This window comes from Rhipicephalus sanguineus, chromosome 3, assembly GCF_013339695.2.
Source record: "Rhipicephalus sanguineus isolate Rsan-2018 chromosome 3, BIME_Rsan_1.4, whole genome shotgun sequence".
Classification (NCBI taxonomy): domain Eukaryota; kingdom Metazoa; phylum Arthropoda; class Arachnida; order Ixodida; family Ixodidae; genus Rhipicephalus; species Rhipicephalus sanguineus.
Window position 1 is genome coordinate 129,058,307 of NC_051178.1, and position 21,507 is coordinate 129,079,813.

The 21,507-nt window shown below is 46.8% G+C and overlaps 1 protein-coding gene across 1 annotated transcript in view; it reads right to left on the bottom strand.

Moving 5' to 3' along the window:
- Window positions 1-3,185: 3,185 nt before the first annotated feature.
- Window positions 3,186-21,507, bottom strand: part of LOC119385835 (hemicentin-1) — a 102,194-nt gene continuing 83,872 nt past the window's right edge. Inside the window, exons 7-14 of the mRNA XM_049414129.1 lie at window positions 17,032-17,183; window positions 16,142-16,286; window positions 15,100-15,393; window positions 14,209-14,496; window positions 9,407-9,718; window positions 8,085-8,228; window positions 7,156-7,183; window positions 3,186-6,563 (exon numbers count right to left, since the gene is read on the bottom strand). Coding sequence (XP_049270086.1) covers window positions 6,383-6,563; window positions 7,156-7,183; window positions 8,085-8,228; window positions 9,407-9,718; window positions 14,209-14,496; window positions 15,100-15,393; window positions 16,142-16,286; window positions 17,032-17,183 — 1,544 coding nt within the window. The 3' untranslated portion in view covers window positions 3,186-6,382. The remainder of the gene's footprint in view (window positions 6,564-7,155; window positions 7,184-8,084; window positions 8,229-9,406; window positions 9,719-14,208; window positions 14,497-15,099; window positions 15,394-16,141; window positions 16,287-17,031; window positions 17,184-21,507) is intronic.

The window sequence follows — 21,507 nt, forward strand, 5'->3', positions numbered from 1 at the left end:
AGAGCAGAAGCGAGAACGCAGGAGAAGCGCAAGCAGGTGCTGGTAGAGAAGTGGAGAGAGTAACGCGCAGCTGTTGGAGAGAGGGATGGAGGAGAGTTGCGCATGCGTAGTGTGAATGCGGACTACGAGGCCGACGCCGATGGACATACCCCCGAGCGAGAGATGCTTTCGCATCTAAAACAAAAATGTTCAGAACAAGCTCGCGCGTCCATTGTGCAACAGGTCGTACTGTGATTACATCCCCTTGATGATCCAGGAAATTGTCAGCAACAGCTTCACGAGCGCTCACAAGCCCGCTCAGTTCAGTACCGCCAGGTAACCGGAATCATGATCAATGCAGCTCAACTATAGAGTAAAGGTACACAAACAAGAAAAAGACTCACTCACTCACTCACTCACTCACTCACTCACTCACTCACTCACTCACTCACTCACTCACTCACTCACTCACTCACTCACTCACTCACTCACTCACTCACTCACTCACTCACTCACTCACTCACTCACTCAATCAATCAATCAATCAATCAATCAATCAATCAATCAATCAATCAATCAATCAATCAATCAATCAATCAATCAATCAATCAATCAATCCCCCTCACAAACACACACATACGCAAAGCCGCACTAACAGTGAACTGCGGACGTCGTGCCCTCTTTCTTTATTTATTTTTCAGCCGTATCTTCTTCCTGCCTGTGTAAAAACGAAAATTTGTTGATTTACAGCTTCTACCGACTCCACATCACACTGAAGGCGACGACCATGACGAGGGGAGGTTTGACTTCGGCCTGCGCTTCTCAGAACAACCTGTTTTCCCCTCTAATCACCCTCTTCGATCACCTCTTCCTCTTCAGCTAGCTCAACGACGCGCGTTATTGCACTGTGCAGGCTCCGTATGCTGCACGTGCTCGTGTGTGCGCCACCGCGCGGCTGTGCAGTTCAGTGCAAAGACGCGCGTGCGTAAGGCGGCACTCGGGAGCTCACAGAAACGAATACCTTTCTTTATAGTATTGCTGCCGCGCCACCGCTTGGCGGCCTCTTTACGTCTCTGTTTTTCACAGAAGCCCGTCTCCCGCATCCACTGGATGCGGGAGACGGGCTTCTGTGAAGGGCTGCTCGAGCGGGATAATTAGGGCGCGTAAAAGAAAAATGCGAGTCCGGAGGTGAGAGAGAAAGAATATGGGAGTCGATGAAGGGTGTAAAAAGAAAAAAAAAAGAACACAGGAGCCGAGAGCCAGGATGTGTGTGTGCGTGGGGGGGGGGGGGGTAAAATTAGAGATGCGGATGTTGGGGGGGGGGGGAAACTTTAGGAGGGGGGAGGGGGGGTTAGTTGGACGCAGTAAGAAACGAACAGAGAGTCGGAAATCGAACAAGGCTAGCGCTATACGTATAGACGTGGGTGAAAACGCGCGAGCTTTTTAAAATGGCGTCGCCAGGGGAACGGCGCACGGCTTCTATCCCGTCTCGCCTTCTCATTTTCTAAGCTTAATTTATGATCGGCGTAAATTACGCGCTGCTCCTTGCTTGGCGTCCTCCTCTTTCTGCTCGGCGGGCCCGTGCGCGCAGAATGTAGTTAGAGCACGGGAGGCATAAAATTAAACGATAAAACGCGACGAAAAATTGCTGCAATGGGTCGACGAAAGCAAAAAGTAGGGAGATCTCAAAGGTTGTAATAAAGGCACAAGACGGCTGCCTAAAATATACATCTAGGTGCTCGTGCAACGCGTCACTCAGTCGAAGTGTTCAGAAAAGAGTAACGTTCTTGTTGCCCCTTTAGCGACGAGGAGGCTGTCTGTAGCGAGCGCCCCTGTCCTGTCGAGATGAGCGATGACTTCACCGTGTGGCAGCCCTGTCTGAAGGAGCGGCACAAACTGAATTTCGCAGTGCGCAGCCCAGGCTTCGGTCTCGGAAGGAGTAGCTTGCTTAAGCGTGTGTGACGCAACGTTTTCGTTACACAAGAGTGTTCGGCGGACAGGCTTATTACTTGGCCTGATATTACTTACCGTCCGAAGTCGCCTGTTTGTGACAAGGCACAAATCGATCGCGTCGACACAATTGAACCGGTAACTTCTCGGCCACGGTGGTGGGCTTAATGGAACATCCACGAGGCCGACGAGATGAGACGTGGTCGTTCTTCTTGGGTGCATGCTTCTGAGGAATTAGTTTCTTACCTTACATTGTGTCGGGTAGGCTGCTGAAGGATTTGGAAGATTGTAGGATGAGAAAGGAGACCCTCGAAGATTGACGCACAAAATTACCAACCTTGCACGATCAGGATTCCCTTGGTCGTCTCTAGTTCATTTGTGCTCTCCAGTCTTAGTCTCCCCTTGTTCATCTCTTGCTCATAAAAGCAGATTGTGTTGTCACTCTTTGCTACAGTTTCTACCGCCTGCAGAGCGGAGATTATTGCGTTGTCTCGCTTTTTTTTTGTTAGCGGAGGTGGAATGGTGGCGGTGTTTGTATTGCTGTCGCTGGCGAGTGTTATGCTAGCCATCGGTACGGGCGGTTGAGGCGATTGCGCGCCACTGTCCAGAATACAAAGAACGCTGACATGCGGTTACTCGTTCACAGTCGCGTTAAAAAAATGTAAAAAAAAAACTATAGCAAAATCTGCTCTCATACAACACGTGGTCTTTCAGAGTGCACTTTTGCTTGCATTCACAAACGAAACTTGACTGCGAGCAGCGTATAAATAAGGAAGAACCGTAAAGACAAACTGTAGATTCGCGCAATCAGGGTTCGTACATACAAGGGGCGGTGTCAGCGTGCGTTCTTCGAATTCCGCACCTGCAATCACACGCGAGAGCGAAACAAGAGAGGAGAAAAGAAGGTTTGTGCCGCTGGCACGCGAAGCGTTACGGTGTTCTTCATCGGCGTACGTCGAGGAGAGGAGTTGTACGTAGAATAGCGATGCCAACCAAATACCGACCTGCCGAAGGCAGGTCGCGTGGAGTCTGCATTATGTAGCCGAACAGCGATGTATTTCTCTTATCACGTGAGCAGAAGTGTAGGTCACCGTGATGATCACGTTTGCAATAAGCACTTGAAGTTGCCCAGTGAACAATCGCCTCCTTTTCTCCTCACCCGCTCTTTTCCCCCTCTCTTGTCATAGCACCGACGGAATTCAAAACACGCTGTCGGCGCATGCAAAATAACTGAAGCACACAAAATGGTAATCTCCTTTAACTCGTACGTTTATTAACACTTCAACCTGATTGTGTCGATGCATCATTTCCCTTTTCCCGCCTTCCTTCGCGAGGGCGCATTGGACTGTTGCGGTGCACTGGCTCCTCCTTCCTGAGAAACACAGCAAAATGCAGCCCCGTCGACAGTCAAAGCGAACGCGGTGGTAGATGTAAGTGTTTGTGACAAGACGAGTTGAACCGCGCGTGCTTTGAGAACTAAGTACAGCACATGAAATAGAACAGAGAAAGAAACAACCACGCGGTGTTCTTTTATCACGTACTGAGCAATGCGTCTAGAGCGAGATGGAAAGCTTTTCATCCTCAGAAACCATAAGAACGCGTACATGACGCGGCTCGATACTTAACGAAACAATTTATCTCACATACAAGCGATACCACATGCGTCACATTGCAGAAGAAAAAAAAAAGACATGTTGGGAGAAGGCAACGAGAGGACCTTTATAGAAAGCTCGAAGTTTGAAGCACACAGACACGCACACAGAGATGTGTACACTTATATGTATATAGATATCTATAAGTATTTATATTTATATAGACGCGTGTTTCTTTTATTTTTTTTTAGTTCATCGCACTCACCATAAATACGACACTGTAATTGTCATGAAATGAAGCAATTTCGATGAAGAGGCCGCGATGAGCGTTGCACGTGGTATAAAATATAGATTGTTGTATGTACAGACGCGTGTATGGAGCATACAGCTTTGCGGTCGAAAGAACTGACGTACGTACGTAACAGCAGCCGCCGCCATTGAAGTGCAGTTCGCCTTTTCTACCTTCCCGAACAGTATTTCCGTTGTCATCTAGAATAGCCGAGGACCTCGACTAGTAAAGGCTGCGCCCATTCATTTGCTCATGTAATGTTCTTCTCTCTTTAAAGTGAGCGACGGATTCACAGACGGGGCCTTGTACATCTGTACGGACCGAAACGCTGCCATCTGACGACCACGTAAAGAGCTGCCATTCAACTTTCACGGTATGTTAGATTCCTCTCGAAGGTGTGCCATGAGTCACGCGACCGCCAGAGCAGCAATTAAAGCGTTATCACAACAGCATCTGTCCTGGAATGGACAGTGGTGAATTTTTTTTCACGCTTTATTTGGTTAAGTCTTTCTAATTACAAACTGGAGTTAACCGGATGGAATAGGCTGCTTAAGATACGTTGACTCACACTACGGAGGTAACGTATGTCATGTGAAGAATATCCGACGCAGCCAACGTAGTCTTCTGATACACCATCACCATCGGACACGGAGCAGCGGAACGTTCTGCTCTTGAACGGGGACCGTCATGATAGCCTAATATAATGTGTCACAACTGAAATGCTGTTCACGTTGAAGACGAACACGTTGAAGGAAAATGACAGAAATACTAATAATGTTCAAGTTGAAGCATACGCGTTTTGGGGCTCCTCTGTACATACTGACGTTTAGCTAAACTTACCCCGCCACTCAGCGGTGGTCTGTCAAAATAGTGCCTAAGTCGACGACCGCAATCAACGGAGGAATGCGGCACTTGAGCGAGGTCCTGCGGATTCTGCGTAATCCTTCCCTGCGTTCGAGACGACAGCGTTTCGAGGGTCATTCGTTCAGACAACTTCAATGAGGTGGAGCTTGGAATGAACGGTGTAGAGGCCGCCTTCACGATGTTCACGAGGACGGAAAGCCTGCTCGCCACGCGCAAGACAACATAGATCCCGCGCAGCTTCATCAGAATTTTCTTCATCGCGTGCTTTCTTTTCCGTGAGCTCTCCATGGCTTGTAAACGGTACGTCCAGAAAGATGCCCGGACTGAGCTGAACCTTGAGAACTACTCTAGGCGTTTATTCAAAATATCCTCGAGTGACCACGCACGCAATCCCCCTCTTCTATATATGCAGCAGCTGCTCGCGGGGCCGTTCCCACGTTTTTTTCTACCCTCAGATGTATAACCTATTCCGCGCAGTATGAGCCATGCTTCACATACAACCTTTTGAATGTAATCTCACCGTCAGAGCGCAAAGGTCGCAAGAGATGGCTAGTATGTTTTATAGCCTCGATTCTCTCAGTTCTTACTTTCAACGAGCTCACGAGCGCTTATTTTTTTTACCTGGAATCGTTTAACAGGCGTGCTTGCGATTATGTGGAACGTCGTTCTTTCCGCAGCGCGCTGAGTGTGAGAAGAGACTGCTAGGGCCTCGCGACACTTCACCGTTAAATTTCTTAGCGCATCGGATGACATAATGCGAGCGAGTGCTACGGAGAAAAAAAAAAGAAAGGTGACCACACTACAAGTATTTCATAGACACAGTAGGGATGGATAGAATAGGAGGTTGTGCCCGCACGCATCACGAGAGATCCTTAAATGCCTATAGAACGAGCACGACTGAACGTTCTCTCCGCAAAGCTCAAGTACATGAGTGTCTTTGAGTGTTTTTTTAGGACGTATATCGTAAGGTGAGTATATTATTTTGTTCTCCAGTCGCACGGTGTAGTTACACCAGTGTACCCGCGTTCTAGTTCTCGACACAGCACCTATTGTTCATGATCACTTCCGTGTTTTTTTTTTTCTTTTGGCATCGTGGCAGTCCAACCGCGCACACTTGACACAAAGTCAGCTTCGTTCGTAGTCTTTCTTCCCAGTACACGGGCTCTGGCAAAAACCTTTGTATAGTCACTATGGCTAGCGCAGGAACAACCTGCAGTTCGCACACATCACTGACGCACCAGTTCAAAGAAGGGCCGTGGCACATCCGGGGCATCGTAAAAGTTTCCAGCGACTCCTTCTTATCTGCCACCGTGGTCACGCACTCAAGAAGAAATGCCAGTAGTTGACGCTTTCATTCTGTCGCTGAACTTTCTCCCAGGCGACAACGATACACCGAAGTTGAACGTTTTTTCGAGATCCCACGTTATCTTCAGGGCCGTAAAAGCAGCGACGAGACCATTATCTTCCGACGCGGGGTTTCAGTCGCGGCGGTCAAGGTCCACTCACGGTGCCACCCCTCATGAATGACTAGGTATCGTTAACACTTCCTCCACCGTGAGTTCTCGACTCAACCGGTCAGCTCACACGTCTCTCCACGAGACTCATCTCTTCACGAGTTGTCGCTGTATTCCTGCGAAGTAGCACCGCCGCCGAAGGTAGTCATGCGCGGGACCTCCTTTCCGCTGCTCGCGGAGAGCACGTCCGGATATCAGAAGTCCACGATCTTCTGGCGGCAGAAGTACGGGGTGTGGTTGTTCACGTTGGTGATGTAGTCGGCGTGGAATGGCGGCTTGGTCGGCGACGTTTCCAGCACGGTCGGACGGAGGTCGTCACCCTCGACGCAGGTGAAAGTGGTCATGTTGACCGGTCCGTCGCAAGGTCGAGGGGATCTGCGGACGCAAGAACAGAAAGAAGTGGGCACAACTTGTATTTAGTGCGCTTAAAACAGGCTGCTCTTAATTCGTGTGCCACAACATGCTAATCAAACGAAGAAGCGGAAAGAACCACTAACCGGCAAGATAATACCGCAGAAAACGGTTACTGTTCACATAGGCATTGACGCGTACCCGACACAGAATTTCAGAAAAAGGAAGTCTCTTCTGACATTATGTTTTAGGGGATTCGCAGAAGGAGTTGCGCTAGGTACAACGCGACAATGAAGAAAAACTGAAGAGGGAGGATCATGGAGAAGAACCAGAGAACAATCGTCCTCGCTACACAGTCCTCTAAACAGACGAACGCCTGTGCAGTAAATTTGTGCAGCAGCGTGAACTGCGTAACAATGGATTTGTTATATCGCTGCCATATCGTGAGTAAGGAAAAGACGTGTTTAACGAAGTATTTTAGAGGTTCTCAGGACATCGATATAAGGACTGCATATGCCTACAATACTACTTCTGAATATCGGAGTTGTGTTCTACTTTTCTCTTTATATATTTTAGGTCAGTGCATGAAGTTATTGAAAAGATGACGGGTACTTACGTTTTTCCGTTTTGCACAATTTTGTCACCTGGAAAAATGAAATCAGAAGGATTATTTGAGGCCGACAGAAAATCACTGCTGCGTGTAAACACCGAAAGAATGAAGAGGATAGATCAAGTAGAGAAAGAAAAATGTCTAAATGACTAGTGAAGCGTCTGGTGGAAAAGAGAAAGAAAGTGGTACCGAAGAAACGAAAGGAAAAAGCTGAACAGCCACATGACTGACGAGTGCGCATTCATACTTGCAATAGACTGTCGTGCCATTGGACGCACCATAGAGTCCTGTTATCGACTCATTTCATGAAGAGATTCAATAAACAAGGTTATATGATTGCAGTAGTCGCCATGTCCAAAATCATACACTGATATTTTCTATTTCTTAACCTTTTTTTCATTTGTTTTATCTATTTAGTCTAGGCAACATCTAAAAATGCTGCAATAATAGACAAAGAGTTGGTCGGAGGATGCTACTAATAATAAAAGCCTTCGGGGTTAAGTTTGTCGAGGCGTTTTTCTTGAGAAGGCTGCAACTACTGTTGGCACAGTCCGTTTTCTAACCAGTTTGTCTCCCCTCTATATCGTCTGCCACGTTAACTCGACGGCCGTAACGCACTGCATATTGAAGAAATGATGCCACGTTTCAGAAACAGAAAAAAAAAACAATCACGATAATATTAGAGCAAGCACGATTTTTAGAAATTGCCTATAGCACTAGCACAAGTCTACTGAATGATCTGTGTCACTCGAAGGGGCGGACTTCCACACAAAGAAGGAAATCTAGATTCGTGGCAGTCAAAATTATAAAGTCTCATTCATTCATTCATTCATTCATTCATTCATTCATTCATTCATTCATTCATTCATTCATTCATTCATTCATTCATTCGCGCGCACACGTACAGACACTTGCGCATACGTGAATAAACGTACCAGTGTTGGCCTTCAAGCGCTGCCTCTTGGTCCGGCAGCGTGCCACAATGACGAGCAGAAAGAGGAAGAAGACGGCGGCGAAGGTGACTGCGATGAGAATGACGACGAGCGAGTTGCTCTGCTCGCAGCCGCCCCACTCTGCCCCTGCGAATAGATAGAGAACCCGACGGTGTCCTTCGTTTGGCACGCATATCGAAATTCACGACTGCTGAATAGCCTTGCATGTGCACATGGCCGCTCTCCTAGATGCGCACGCAGTGGCATGGCGCGAGTGCCGTGCATGACAAATGAGCTAAAGCCACCGATTACAATGGTTTTCATATCAATCAATCAATCAATCAATCAATCAATCAATCAATCAATCAATCAATCAATCAATCAATCAATCAATCAATCAATCAATCAATCAATCAATCAACTCTAAGTTTGTGAACCTTGACGATAGCGCAGCAAAAGCTGAGAAACACAAGCGAAGCCTGCATTGCATCCTTGATTGCTCCTGCCTGTGGTCAGATCAATACAAAGTATAGGCATTTCTCCCCGCCCCGCGGTTCTAATCTTTCGATCTTTACTCTCGCACAGACCTCAGAGACCACTAAACGGCAATCGATAGAAGAGGCGTATAAGACAGTGCTCTGGTTGTTCTTTTAACCTGCTATTATTTTTACATCCTCTTATTTCCCCGGCAAATCCGGGATGTGAAGTGACGGAAGAAGAATACGTAGCTTGAGCGCTCGCAGACTACGCGCTGTACGTAACGCTGCTCGTTAATAACAACTTGAAGTTACGTTTTTGCAACAAAGAGCAGCGTGACGTTGCTCCTTGTTGCTTCTGTGGATATAAAAGATGCGTCGATCAGAACTATGCTACATCAGTTCCCGTAGTATTAACAAACAGAAGGCAGTTCGGGGTTGCTTAAGGCTGACGAAGTGGGCTCGTGTTCACAAAAAATACCTGTGTTAGAATTGTTCTAAAGAGAAAATTACAGTCAGTCCTCATTCTGTAATTCAAATAACAAGGGTGATCAGCCAGTGGCATGGGACATGAACTAAAGAAACATGTTTTAAAGAAGCAGTGTCAAGTTTCAAATCTTTTTTTTTTCTTACTTTGGAACATTTTAAGATGCAAAAAACACACCTTTGGAAAACACGTGGGTGCATGTACCATCATTTAATATTGCTACGAGTTATCTGATGTCCTCTGCTTTCGTCATTTTGTTTAGCGGCACTGCAAGGCCTCTTTCGATGATATCCGTTAGCTTGCCACAGTTATCAAAGTGAACAGAAGGAACAGTACGTTCCGTAATTTATTTGCTTACGCACCGTGCCGCGAAATGCCGTCCCAGTATCGGTCAGCTGCCTCGGCGCGCAGTAGAAATGGCTGCGAACGGCCCATCTCGTTGACAGCGTATATTACGAGCACGTAGTTGAGTCCCGCGGGAAGGCCTTGCACCCAGAAGGCGGGTCTCTCGGCGCTCAGGTTGGCGAGCAGCCGGTGGCATGAGATGTCGTGCACTTCGAGGTTGTACAGCTGGCGAAGACCGCCGCCACCACTGGGGTCCTCTCGGCACTCGGCCAGGAGGGCGTCCTCTGTCTGGTTGCTCAGCGTGCAGTTGTACGGGGTCTTCGGGGGACCTGGCGACGTGAGAGGAACAGAAAGTAGGCGAAGGCGATCAAGGCACACTAAAGAGAAACATCAAATAAATTTAGAGAGATAAATGATTAGGGCGAAAGCGTTAGATGCCTCAACAAACGCGAAAATTGACCATTGGCGACGTCGGCGTCAACACGAGTGATGGAAAAAAAACATCATCGCGTGACGACTTCACCACATGACGTCATCATGGCGTCATAGATCGCCAAATTTTGTGATGTCATCATGACGTCACTTTATGACGTGATCACATGACATCGTCGCTTCGTCAAAGGTGGGCCGATCACGGAGGCTGTGCAAAACCAAGCCAGGTGCAGAAAGCTTACAATGCATCCGATCCCGGAGGCAGCAGAAAACCACGTTAGGTGCATAAACATCTCGGAGGGTGCGGGGGAGGATCAATACATCGACTGAGAAAAAGAAGATGGTTTTCGCCTTCGAGTCGTTTTAGGCGAATGAATAAGGGACCCTGCGAGTTTTTTTCTTCCATAATTCTGTTAGCATTAATTTCGACGTCATAGTTTAATTATTAGAAGAGGAAATAAAGGTCGAAGTCGCAAGTCTGTATTACGCGCCGAAACTTTAGGACGTCAACGTCAGTGCGACGTCACGAATTTCAATGTCTTTTTGCGTATGTTGGCCGCATTGCATGGTTAAACGAAGTTTTCTGAAATTTGCTGTGTTAAGACCTTGTGTCCCTTGGAAAACGACGTAAATTCCTTTTAGCGAGAAACGATTACGTAGGCTCTAGCAGAAGCCGTCAAATTTTATGACGTCACGGCGAGCTGGTGCGGGAACTACAAGGTGGCGGCGCCACCTGCATTCTCTTTTTGCGCATTTTCTCACTTATCAAGCGCCTCCTTGCTATAAGAAGGGCACTTTCGATATTGTGAAATAGTAATTTGCTAATGCAAGAAAAATCGCTCTTTTTTTGTATTGTCCCTTTAACTGAAGAAGCACTCCGTTGATTATCCTGTGGTGGGGTGAGTAGTGGTAAGTGTTAAGAAAGATAGTGAGGCGCTCTTTTCTGCAGCCTGTAAGGGAACACAGGGAAGGCATCAGAGGAATAGCAGACTAGAAGAGAGTGGATGTAGGAGTTTCACACCTACGTGCGGAGCTGGCGTCCGCACATCTGTAACCTAAATCGAGCGAGCCACGTAGGCTATAGATGAAGTTAGTAGAAAGATGATAAAGAGAGAAGGGGGTTAACTGAGTGACATAGAATCAGTCGCAACACCGTGCCTAAGTTTATACAAAATAGAGATGCGAGTCACGGCGAAATTACAGAAACTCGCATTCAAATTATTTTAGAGCAGCATCACGTTGAATTTTTTTACCGGCTGCCACCACAAGTGTCAGTCGAACCCGAAAGAACACCCAGAACAACATAAGGCTAGCACCGTAGGGACACTTGACGCCTTTAGGGAAGCAAAACAAAGCAAAGCAAAGCGAGGCAACGAAAGAAAGAAAGAAAGAAAGAAAGAAAGAAAGAAAGAAAGAAAGAAAGAAAGAAAGAAAGAAAGAAAGAAAGAAAGATGAAGTGTTGCGTTCGGTTACGGCAACCCTCTATCATTGAAACTCCGCGCGCACACTTTCGACGAGGCTCCTCGTAATCTGCAGATGAGCGTCGCGCGCACGGACCGCCGGTAATTGATGGCTGAGCTCAGAGCGTCGGCGGCGGGCGGAGGCGGCATGGCGCGCAGCGGTCTGGTTTACGAAAATGATGAAGAACGCTGGCTTTTCTTCGAGGAGGAGACGTTTAATGGCAGTTCAGCTTCCGTGCGTATCGGAAACCCCAATCGAATAAACGAGCCCCCCCCCCCCCCCCCCCCCGCCGCAAATGAAAGAAAAATGAGCACTTCCTTACGCGAACGAAACATGAAGGGAAAGCGTTTCAAGGTTGGACTGCAAACAACCACAGAAAGCGGGGGCCTTTAATTGAGGACAGCGAAAGGACCAATGACAAAGAGAGACGCCGTACAAATAATGCAACCCCATTAAGAACCAACGGACGGTTATTTCGTAAAAAAAGAGGCGCCGACAAAACAAAACAACGTCTACATACGTCAGCCAGCACGGAAAAAGAATGCGATGCGCGAAATTGCGGAATGCGTCACTTTTCTTTTTCCCTTTTTTTTTTCCTTCGCCCTCGGCGCAGGCAACCAGTTATTGAGGCGTGAGGCGATAGCAAACGAAACGACTGTCATTTATCTAGCTGTTTCGTCTGTGTTCCTTTTTTCCTCGAGTGACGTTGAGCGATGGTGCGGCGAGTTTACTTACGACGAGAAGGTATTTATACCACCGCTTCCCACTATATAGTTACGACTGGTTGCGATTGTTTATTGCAGTAGTCAGTGAAAGAAACGAAATACTTATGAGAGAGTACGATGGTGTTACAACGGTTAGCGGTAGAAACACACGAGAATTGAATCAACGACACTGCGATACAGTACACTGAAACGAATCGATAGATTGAACTTAACAGGCGTTAGCTGGGTGCGGGGTAGTTTATCGCTGGCATGAAGGTTGGAAAGAGAGTGGAAGGGCGTGTGCGTGTATACACTGTGTCGTGCTTTAAACGCCACTCTCCTTTGCGGCTGTTTTCTCCTTCCTTCCGGCTTGTTTTTCAGCGCATTGCGCACTGGTAAATTTGCGTAGCCGGAGAATAAAAAGAAAATAAAGATTCAACTCGCATGAGCCACGCGTGAGAACCAAATTATAGCGTGCGCCGAGCTATACCACATTACATTCCAACCTCTCGTACACATTTTTTTTTTTCATTGCGATAATGACTTCCCTCAAGTCACACGCCTGGGTGTTTATATGTGTGTAATATGCGTGCTGCAAGCCCTGTGTTGTCTATGAATTGAGCAAATACTTCTCCTACGTGATTCTTTCAGCACACTTCGGCTTACCTGCTCGAAATCCTTCCATATACGGCTATCTCCAATAACGTAGTAACAAACGCATATGCAGATACATCTTCGTACACTAGTCGGTAGAGCAAACACAGTTCTTTTTTTTTTGCGGAGCACCCGTTCTCGTGGCTATGCTTTCAAGCTCAGTGAGCTGTCTATCTTATCGTGACGAAGATGACGAGCAAAAGAGTTTAGGAAGAAAAAAAAAAAACATTAGCGTAGTGCATGCAACGTGACTACGTCGAACAGCCAAGCTAAGTAGTCGGGTGGCAAAGTCGATGATCCGCTAAAAGCAGTCCGCTGTTTGAGGTCAGGCTCTCCACGCTGTCTCGACGCTGTCTCGATCGACATACAAGCACACGAGCGCGCGCGCGCGCATAGATGCATGCCCATATCTCTCACTCTTTCTTTCATCTCTCCATACGTCGTGCCCTTCTGCTTGCTCGGTCAAGCTCCCAGTGCGGGTGCGGATACCCACGCAGCGCAAACTTTGAGCCGCTGTCTTGCCCTGCCGCAGAAGAACGACATGTGCCGTCTCGCATCTCGCGCCCACACAATCCGAACACACACACGTGCGTACGTGTGAGTCTCAGCAAACGGAGTCACAGATGAAAGTGTCCTAAGGCAGTGAACCGTGAATCATCCATTACCTCACAAGTAAAAAGATAGACGGAAACTGCAGATGTCGATAAAACAAGAAAATGAAACAAGAAATAACTAAAAAGACAGCATCCTGGCTCAGGGAGGAAGGAACGGGAGGGAGAGAGGTAAGGCAGGGATGTTACCCAGTCTAGAAAAGCTGGTATACTAACCCACATTGGGGAAAGGGATGGGGGAGTTTGAAAGTTCGACGCAGATAGAAAAAGGGGGAGGGACAGCACACACACACGAAGTCAGCCTCTTCGCAGTCGCAATATCGCTATTGGTCTATAACCACTGGTGCAAGTCTGTTGCCTTCATCCGCGATTACTTCTCGGGACATTCTAAAATGGTTACTCAGAAAGGTAGCAGTACATCACCATATCATATCATCATGACGTCATAGGTCGCCTAAATTTTTTACGTCACCATGATGTCATCACATCACATCGTCGCTTGGTGAAAGGTGCCTCCGATCACGGAGGCAGTGCAAAACCACGTTAGGTGCAGAAAGCTTTCGGAGGGGAGCGGGGGGAAGGGGGTAGCAATACATCGACTGAGGAGAAAAAGAAGATGGCTTTCGCCTTCGAGTCGTCTTAGGCGAATGCATAAGGGACCCTGTGAGATTTTAGTGTTCTTTTGTTTATTGTTTGCTTATGCAAACAAACATGAACCTGTTCGAAATGCTTCAAACCAGCTTTCTTATTTTTTTTTACTAATTGAAATATGAGAACATGGGAAGTTTTCACTGCATAGTTTAGCTGGTGCTGAACCGTTTCGACTGAACCTGCCCAAGAAACCGGAAGAAAAGAAAAAAACGTTTCGATTCGGCCGGCTCTAACGAAAACCAGCGCCTCAATTTAGGTGACAGCATTTGACTTCACCTAGATTACGCAAGAGAGTCATGCTCTCACCTATGGGCACGATCTGGAAACGGCAGGGCTCTTTCTGTCGACCTATTTTGTTGGTGGCCCAGCACAGGAGCGTGCCGTAGTCTGCCTTGTCGCGCGGCACGTACGACGCCACGCTGCGGCTGCCCTCGGATACGAAAGTCTGAAGCTCGTGGTTGCGCAGACTGCCGTTGAAAGCCCACTGAAAGCTGACGGCCGATGGGTGCGCGTCCACGTCGCATGAAACCTGCAGCATTTCGTGGGCCGCAGCCGGGTAGACAATCCGCTGACGAATGGAGCACACTGGAGAGTCTGTGAGGAAAAAAAAAGCATAGTTGAAAACTAGGGTGCGACAGTTGCGAACACAGGTACTGGCCGATGATAGATGCCTATGGAAATCGCGTAGGATGAGGCCATTTTGAGTTAAGCAAGTAATTTTTAAAGTTGATGATGAGTCACTCACAGGTCAAACTCACAAAGCTTATCGTGCGTGACTGATCCTTGTGATTGGCCAGCCGGCTTAGGTAATGTGTCCTCTACGGAAATTGGCTGGAACCTCCTTAACGCACAACTAAATTTCTGAATGCAGGGCTAGACTTTCTTTTAATCGGCAGGACAGTAGAGTGATTTTCTTGTTGAGTCACTGCTGCATCCTATTATGTTTGTTGAGGATTCAGGATTAAGATAAGGAAATGAGTGAAAAGATGAATTGGGCTGGCCTGTCAACTTGTTTGAGCACGTGTCCATAAATAATATTTCTTAACCGTATCTGGCTATCGTATTCACCCAGCGGAATACCGTCGCTATGCACATTGAAAGGTTGAGTGAATCATTCTAATATGTCATTGGCTGCGTTTTTATTTTAAAAAACGGGAAGCAAAACGGAAACGATGGAATAGCAGTGTGAACACTTACATTGGACCTTTAGATGTAGCTCGTTGCTGACCGACTCGCCCTCGGTGTTAATGGCGACGCATGTGTAGCGGCCCGCGTTCAGACGCTGAATGGCCTGAAACACGAGCGACTGGTTGCTCGTGATCACCTTGGCGGCCGGGTCCGAGTGCACGTCCTGGCTGCCTTCGAAGCGCCACACGACTTCGCTCACGCGTGGATTGGCGTCGATGCTGCACTCCAGGTACACGTCTTGCCCCTCGAAGATCTCCTCTAGCCGCAACCGTTTTCCCAACTGAAGCGTCACCAGGGGTTTGTCTATGACGGGCAAAAAAACAAAACAAAAAGAAAACAGAATAAGATACAAAATAAGAACGTTCTTAAAGGGGGCCGATATGTTTGTCTCACTTACAATCGTGAGCAATGTGAGCTGGAACACCGAAGTCGTGTTTATTCAACGATTATTTGTAATGTACTGATATGAATGTGACGTGCCGAATTACCAAATAAACCTTTCCATTTGAGCAATTAGTGTCATGAACACTTTTGCGCTTGCCAACTGCGTTTAGCCGCTATGACATTTAAAAGTTAATTTCACTGTTCCAGTTCACATTGTTCACGGTTGTAGATAGTGCATACGTCTAGCATTAAAGGCGTAGCCACGGTTTGAAACATCGGGCACGAAACTTCTGTCCACCATAACACTCCTAGCATAAGACGGTGCCTGGCAACATCTTCCTGCCTAGCCGCCTGCTCAGCCGCCAAACGGGGGATGACGTCACGATAATGGCTGGCGCCTTGATAAATCTCGCCGCTACTCATTATGTTCGTTTCTTTAGTATCAAGAAACTCTACCACGTGGTCCTTATTTCAACGCCTAATTTAGCATATTGGGAGTTGACGACATTGCTGAGTGTGCGCCCCTTCTGTGTCAGGATATCCGCAATGACGCTGAAAGCTATAGGCAGGTGAGTAGAACAATTCCTTCAGATTGCTTGGAATGCAATGGTGAGAGCGACATGCCATAATACGATTAAGGAAAACGCAACGCAGTTCGTATACTTACAGTGAACGTCAAGGCTGTACGACGCCTCGATGAAGCTTCCCACAATGTTCGGGTTTTCGGCGACGCATCGAAGTCGCTTGCCGTTGTCCTCTCTCGTCGGGGTGTAGGTTACCACAGAGAAAACACGATTTCCTATGGGCATCACCTGTGTGTTACAAGAGTACAAAGCAAGTGATAAAGTGCAGTGCACATTAAGTAAAATATATATGCCTTACCACTTAAGAACTACTTTAAAACTACTTTATAAAAAGCGGAACTGTGATAATTTCTGCGGTATTACCCCTACTACGTGTCAAAACGTACATTTAATGCAGCTGAGTGTGCATTACCACGAATATAATAACCAATGAATTGGTGAATGCAACTCAGCTTTAAAGAAGCGTCACGCAACTTAGTGTTTATAAGTACGTGAAGACTTATTTTTCCGAGTCCACGTGAACTACGGAACCTAGGTATACTTTCAACTTTTGTCTTCACAACTATACGTCAACGTGTCATTGCCACAATTTAACGGCCGAAATTGTTACTCGACTCCTTGATACCGATTTAATAGGTTTAATTTGAGTCCACGTGAGCTATCGACACGGTGGCGGTTAAGTTTAATTTTAACGATTGCGTGAATTTCTATATACGCCACAACACAAATGTCCAAGTGAACACGAGTCCCTGATTTATCGTCAGTACGTATACCGGCGTGACCGTGCTTTATTCAAGTTGCAACTTAGGTTAAAACCTAGCGCTCACAGTCGAGCCTGAGTGCTACGAATAAATGTTCTTTGTTCAAGTCAGCCGAGTAACGTTTTGTTTTTTTAAAATCGGTTCTGTAGTAGGAATGTTGTAAAGACGAGAGAATGGCGTACAACAGAGCGAAGAGACAGTAGTGAACGGACCTTAACGTGGTCGGCGGATATCTTGGCCTTTCCGCGCCACCAGGTGATCACAGGTGGTGGCCGTGATCCGGCGGCCTCACATTCGATTTCCGCCGGTAGTCCCGCCGCCAGTGGACGCTGCTTGGACCGAATACGCACCATGGATGGTTTCACTGTCAAAAGGAAAGGGTGGATGAGTTACACACTGCGGCTGCAACATGCGCTTGCGGGATATAAGTTAATAATCTCCCTGTGTCCTCTCAAGTTTCGCTTGTGGAAAGCTGAAGTAGTTTAAGTTGTGTACGGAGTAACATTGCGATCGATAGTAGAAAGAGCAGAAATTTTTGCGCAAACCACCGAAGATAAGCGTATAGTATTCTTGGGCGACCTGCGTCATATTAACGCGGCATTCATTAATGAAGTGTGAAGTATGAATCTTACTAAAAGCTACAATTGCGAGTGGTGTTACGGCACAATATATGTTTTTTGGGTCATTACCGAGGTACCCGTACCATACCCACGCACCCGCTGCCCGGAAACATGTACGTATAAGGAATCGACGCCGCAGAAGACGTTAACGATGCTTCGATCTGACGAAGCATACAAATACCACGCTAGAATTAGTCTTTTGCATCAGGACTTCATCAAAGTTTTGCGTGCGCTTCAGTTGTACGACTGAGTAAGAGAGAGGTCCAGGTGGCCCTCAAAAAGTACACCGCATGTACTCTGCGACGCTTTCCCTTCTTTAATTATTCACGCCAGCCTGCAGTCAACATTTCCCTCTGCGCTTCAATCTAATTGACTCCCCCTGCAAACGACGCGCAATGTATCACCGAGTCAATGACACGCGACCGCCGTATCTCCCTTTTGTTCGCCGCAACACCGCCTGCGACTCATTCAATTCGCCCGCTCTCTACCACGCCCCTCCCAACGCCCCCTATCCCCGGAGACCCCCGCGCACTTGTGTCTCAGTACGAACCAAAACGTCTGAGTCATTCCGTACAAACAGCGGCCCCACGCAAATCACACAGTCCTCCCCTTCCTGATCCAAAAACTCCTGTCGGGGGATCGAAGGCGGCTGCGGTACAGGTTCAACACCGTGTGCAGTCGACATCTTGCGCAACGACGACCGCGTCGTGCTCGGGCGATCGCGGGTGCATGCTCTCATTCAGGAGGCACTCGAACCCACGCCCCTGGCCGCGTGCACTGTTCGTGCTGTACGCCGGGACACCGCACCGCATCTTATTTTTATGCGATGCCTGACAAACATTTGTCATTGCCAAAAGCCAAACATCGAAACTGAAACCCGGGTCGATAATATTAGACGGCAAGGTAGTTGGGATGCGCTAACCGAAGTCGCCATAGTGTACCATAACACGAAGCCCATTACGCTGTGTGGTATACAACTATGGTCATATCATGAGAGGAGCATTTTGCCTGCCCCATGAGGGCGTCGCCATAGTTTGCCACAAGCACGGTTTGCTTAGTATTTGAACTGGTGTACTAAACAGGAAAACAGACTTTAATTCAGACGTCATGAAACCCACGATAAGAGAATAAAAAAATAGACGTAAACAAATACGCGAACCACCCATGCTAAGCTCTAGCGTATTGCAGCGCACAAAAACAAAACTGAGGCTACAGGTTTAATATCTGCATAAGAGTCCATTACTCCATTTTTATACTAAAAGAATAACGGAGTTTCAGTTGTACCCTCCGCTGCTCTAGCCTCTTTTCCCACAAAAAGCACAGAGCAATGAAGGCGAGAGCGGTTTTTAGTTATGTGTGTAAGTCTGTACGCGTTCCAGAGTGCCGGTAATTTCCTGGCCTCACTCACAGTCTCTACTTCATTCATACGAATGAAAAGATGATTGCTCCTCCGCTTTAAAGATTTGCATTCACACGTTGCTGTCGCTCTCAAACTTTTCTCACTTTTAATTTCCGTATTCTGTCTTCATGCATTTCACAACCTGTGGAATAGCAGCCCGAGCTCTTTTTTTTTTATTGCTAGAAACCAATAGAGTATTGGAAGTTTTCTGCCAGTAGTCGTTCAACGTCCTATGAAACACCTAGGATTACACTTAAAACGCTCAAGAAGTGCTCACACGGAAAACAACAAACAAAAGTCATGTTGATCAGAACTTGAGTGCGGGCGCGCACATCTCTGGATAGGCAACAGTACAACAGAATGGCTTATAACACGTTGAAATCTGGTCTCCCGTGTCGAAAATAAGCGAATGAAAAAAAAAAGGCGTAGAAGCAAAACAGGAATATGGAGATCACACATGCGTAGTAGCGTAGTATATGTGTCGTTGTGGTTAATTTTGCACCCTTCGATAAATTGCTGCGACAAAGATTTGAAATAAGAATAAAATGACAATGTAAGTGTTCTAGCAAAGCTGCGGTTCTACTCTCCGTTATGCAGAGGTTTCGCGGAATGAATATCGTGGGTACAGCGCAACATCAGAAGGAAAAGAAAACGACACACAGGAAAGAGCGCTGACTTTCAACTAGACTTTATTGAAGGTGCTCCGGCCGCTTTTATACATGGTGCAACTACCGTGCGCATGCTCTATAACGCGTGTGATTCTATGTATGATTGCGCTAACTAAGAAAAGAATATTCTATATCGGATAAGTGAAGAGAAGGTGTACTAATGCACTGATTTTAATGATCGAGCTAGGCAGCATGCGTACAACGTCAAGAATGGGTATGGTAGCCATATGGCCATACATTGCAAGGAATGCAAGTGCAGTCCTGTATTCCATAAGACAAGGTTCTGAAAAAAGCAAAAACGAAGCATGAAGAGAAAATAATAGAAGCGTTTTTTATCAGGAAGGCCTCGGATCAGTGCATTAGTACACCTTCTCTTCACTTATCCGATATAGAATATTCTTTTCTTAGTTAGCGCAATCATACATAGAATCACACGTGTTATAGAGCATGCGCACGGTAGCTGCACCATGTATAAAAGCGGCCGGAGCACCTTCAATAAAGTCTAGTTGAAAGTCAGCGGCTCTTTCCTGGTGTGTCGTTTTCTTTTCCTTCTGATGATGCGCTTGTACCCACGATATTCATGAACCAACTCGCCCAAATCAAGCTCTTGTTTCGCGGAATATTTTAGCTATCACTAGGGCACCTAACCCCTGCTTAATCAAAGAGTTTGAAATATGCAGTCGGTGTTCTGAGGATGGTAAACACCACCACTATCACACTGCGAAAATTTTCACTTTGCCTTTAAAACAAGCGAGACATTCCCCCCCCCCCCCTTCTTTTTTTTTTTTTTGCATCGACCAAAACAAGTAATGAACTAATATCAACTACAGGTGAAAGTTTTGCTCTTGAACAATAGTCTGCGATAGTTTTGGTGTTTAATTCCTTCACATTAGCTAATTACAAGTGTTTCAGAAAGTTGAGCTTAAGAATTTGCTGCTTAATTTTCGGGGGGCTCCCTTACATTAGTGGTCCAGAGTTATACCGGTTTTGCTGTTCATCGTCGCAGGAAGTAAGCCAAGCGGAGGGAAAGTTTGCCGTCTCTACGGAGCGTTAAATCTCGTCAGATCACGCCCGAACGAGAAAACTCAGAAAACTTTCGGGGAAATCCGCTAACGGATGCGGGAGCAAAATTCGAGCGAGAGCACCCATCCAACTCGTCATGGCGTACGCACTTTGCACGAACCAAGAAGCGCGCAAACAAATTATCGCATCGCCTCTCACGCGCGCGTTGCACGGAAATACGGCGAGAAAAAGCAAATACGCTCTCTGTTCGTCGCATACTTGATTAAATTTATGGTGGCAAACTGCGATGCTCTAGAGTGGTGGCAGGCGAACAGGCTGGAAACACTGATTGGAGAGCTCTCTACGTGCCAGGTCGGTGGCGACGGTGTTCACAGCTACCCTGAAAACTTGAACTACTGAAAGGCGGCGCTTACCACTTACGCTTCTACCCGAATTTCTTCAGCACGTGTTTTTTTTTTGTTTTTTTTTTTCTTCAACGTAGTCTGGTGTGCGGTAAAACTACGTCCATTAACTAATTGGAAGGCTACTATTGTCGGTTTCCTGGAGCCTCGTCGATCTTGGTTTTCAAAAAGCAGTGCTGATAGAACGAACTTGGTGCTTTGCAACAGTGGCTTGCTGAAGTTGTCAATATAAGCCAAAGAAACTTTGATAAAACTAAGAGATTCAGACAAAGCACGTTTGTCATTTCTAGCATCGGTGGAATTTGCATCATGGAACTAGGAACGCAATCGTGTTCGAGCTATGCGAGTGCTAGTGACGTCGTGAATCGCTATAACGAAATTATTGTCATCTGACGCCTAATATTCTCTTTGTCTGTCGTGATATATTGTTCACTGTTCGCGTGCAAAAGCTTTTTTTTTACGTATCGTACTATTGATGACGTTTACAGTCACTTAACAGGTGTGCAAAGACTCTTTATGCTACGGAGTTCACACAGTCCAGGATATTCCACCTGCTAATAGCTCTAAAGTTAGCTTC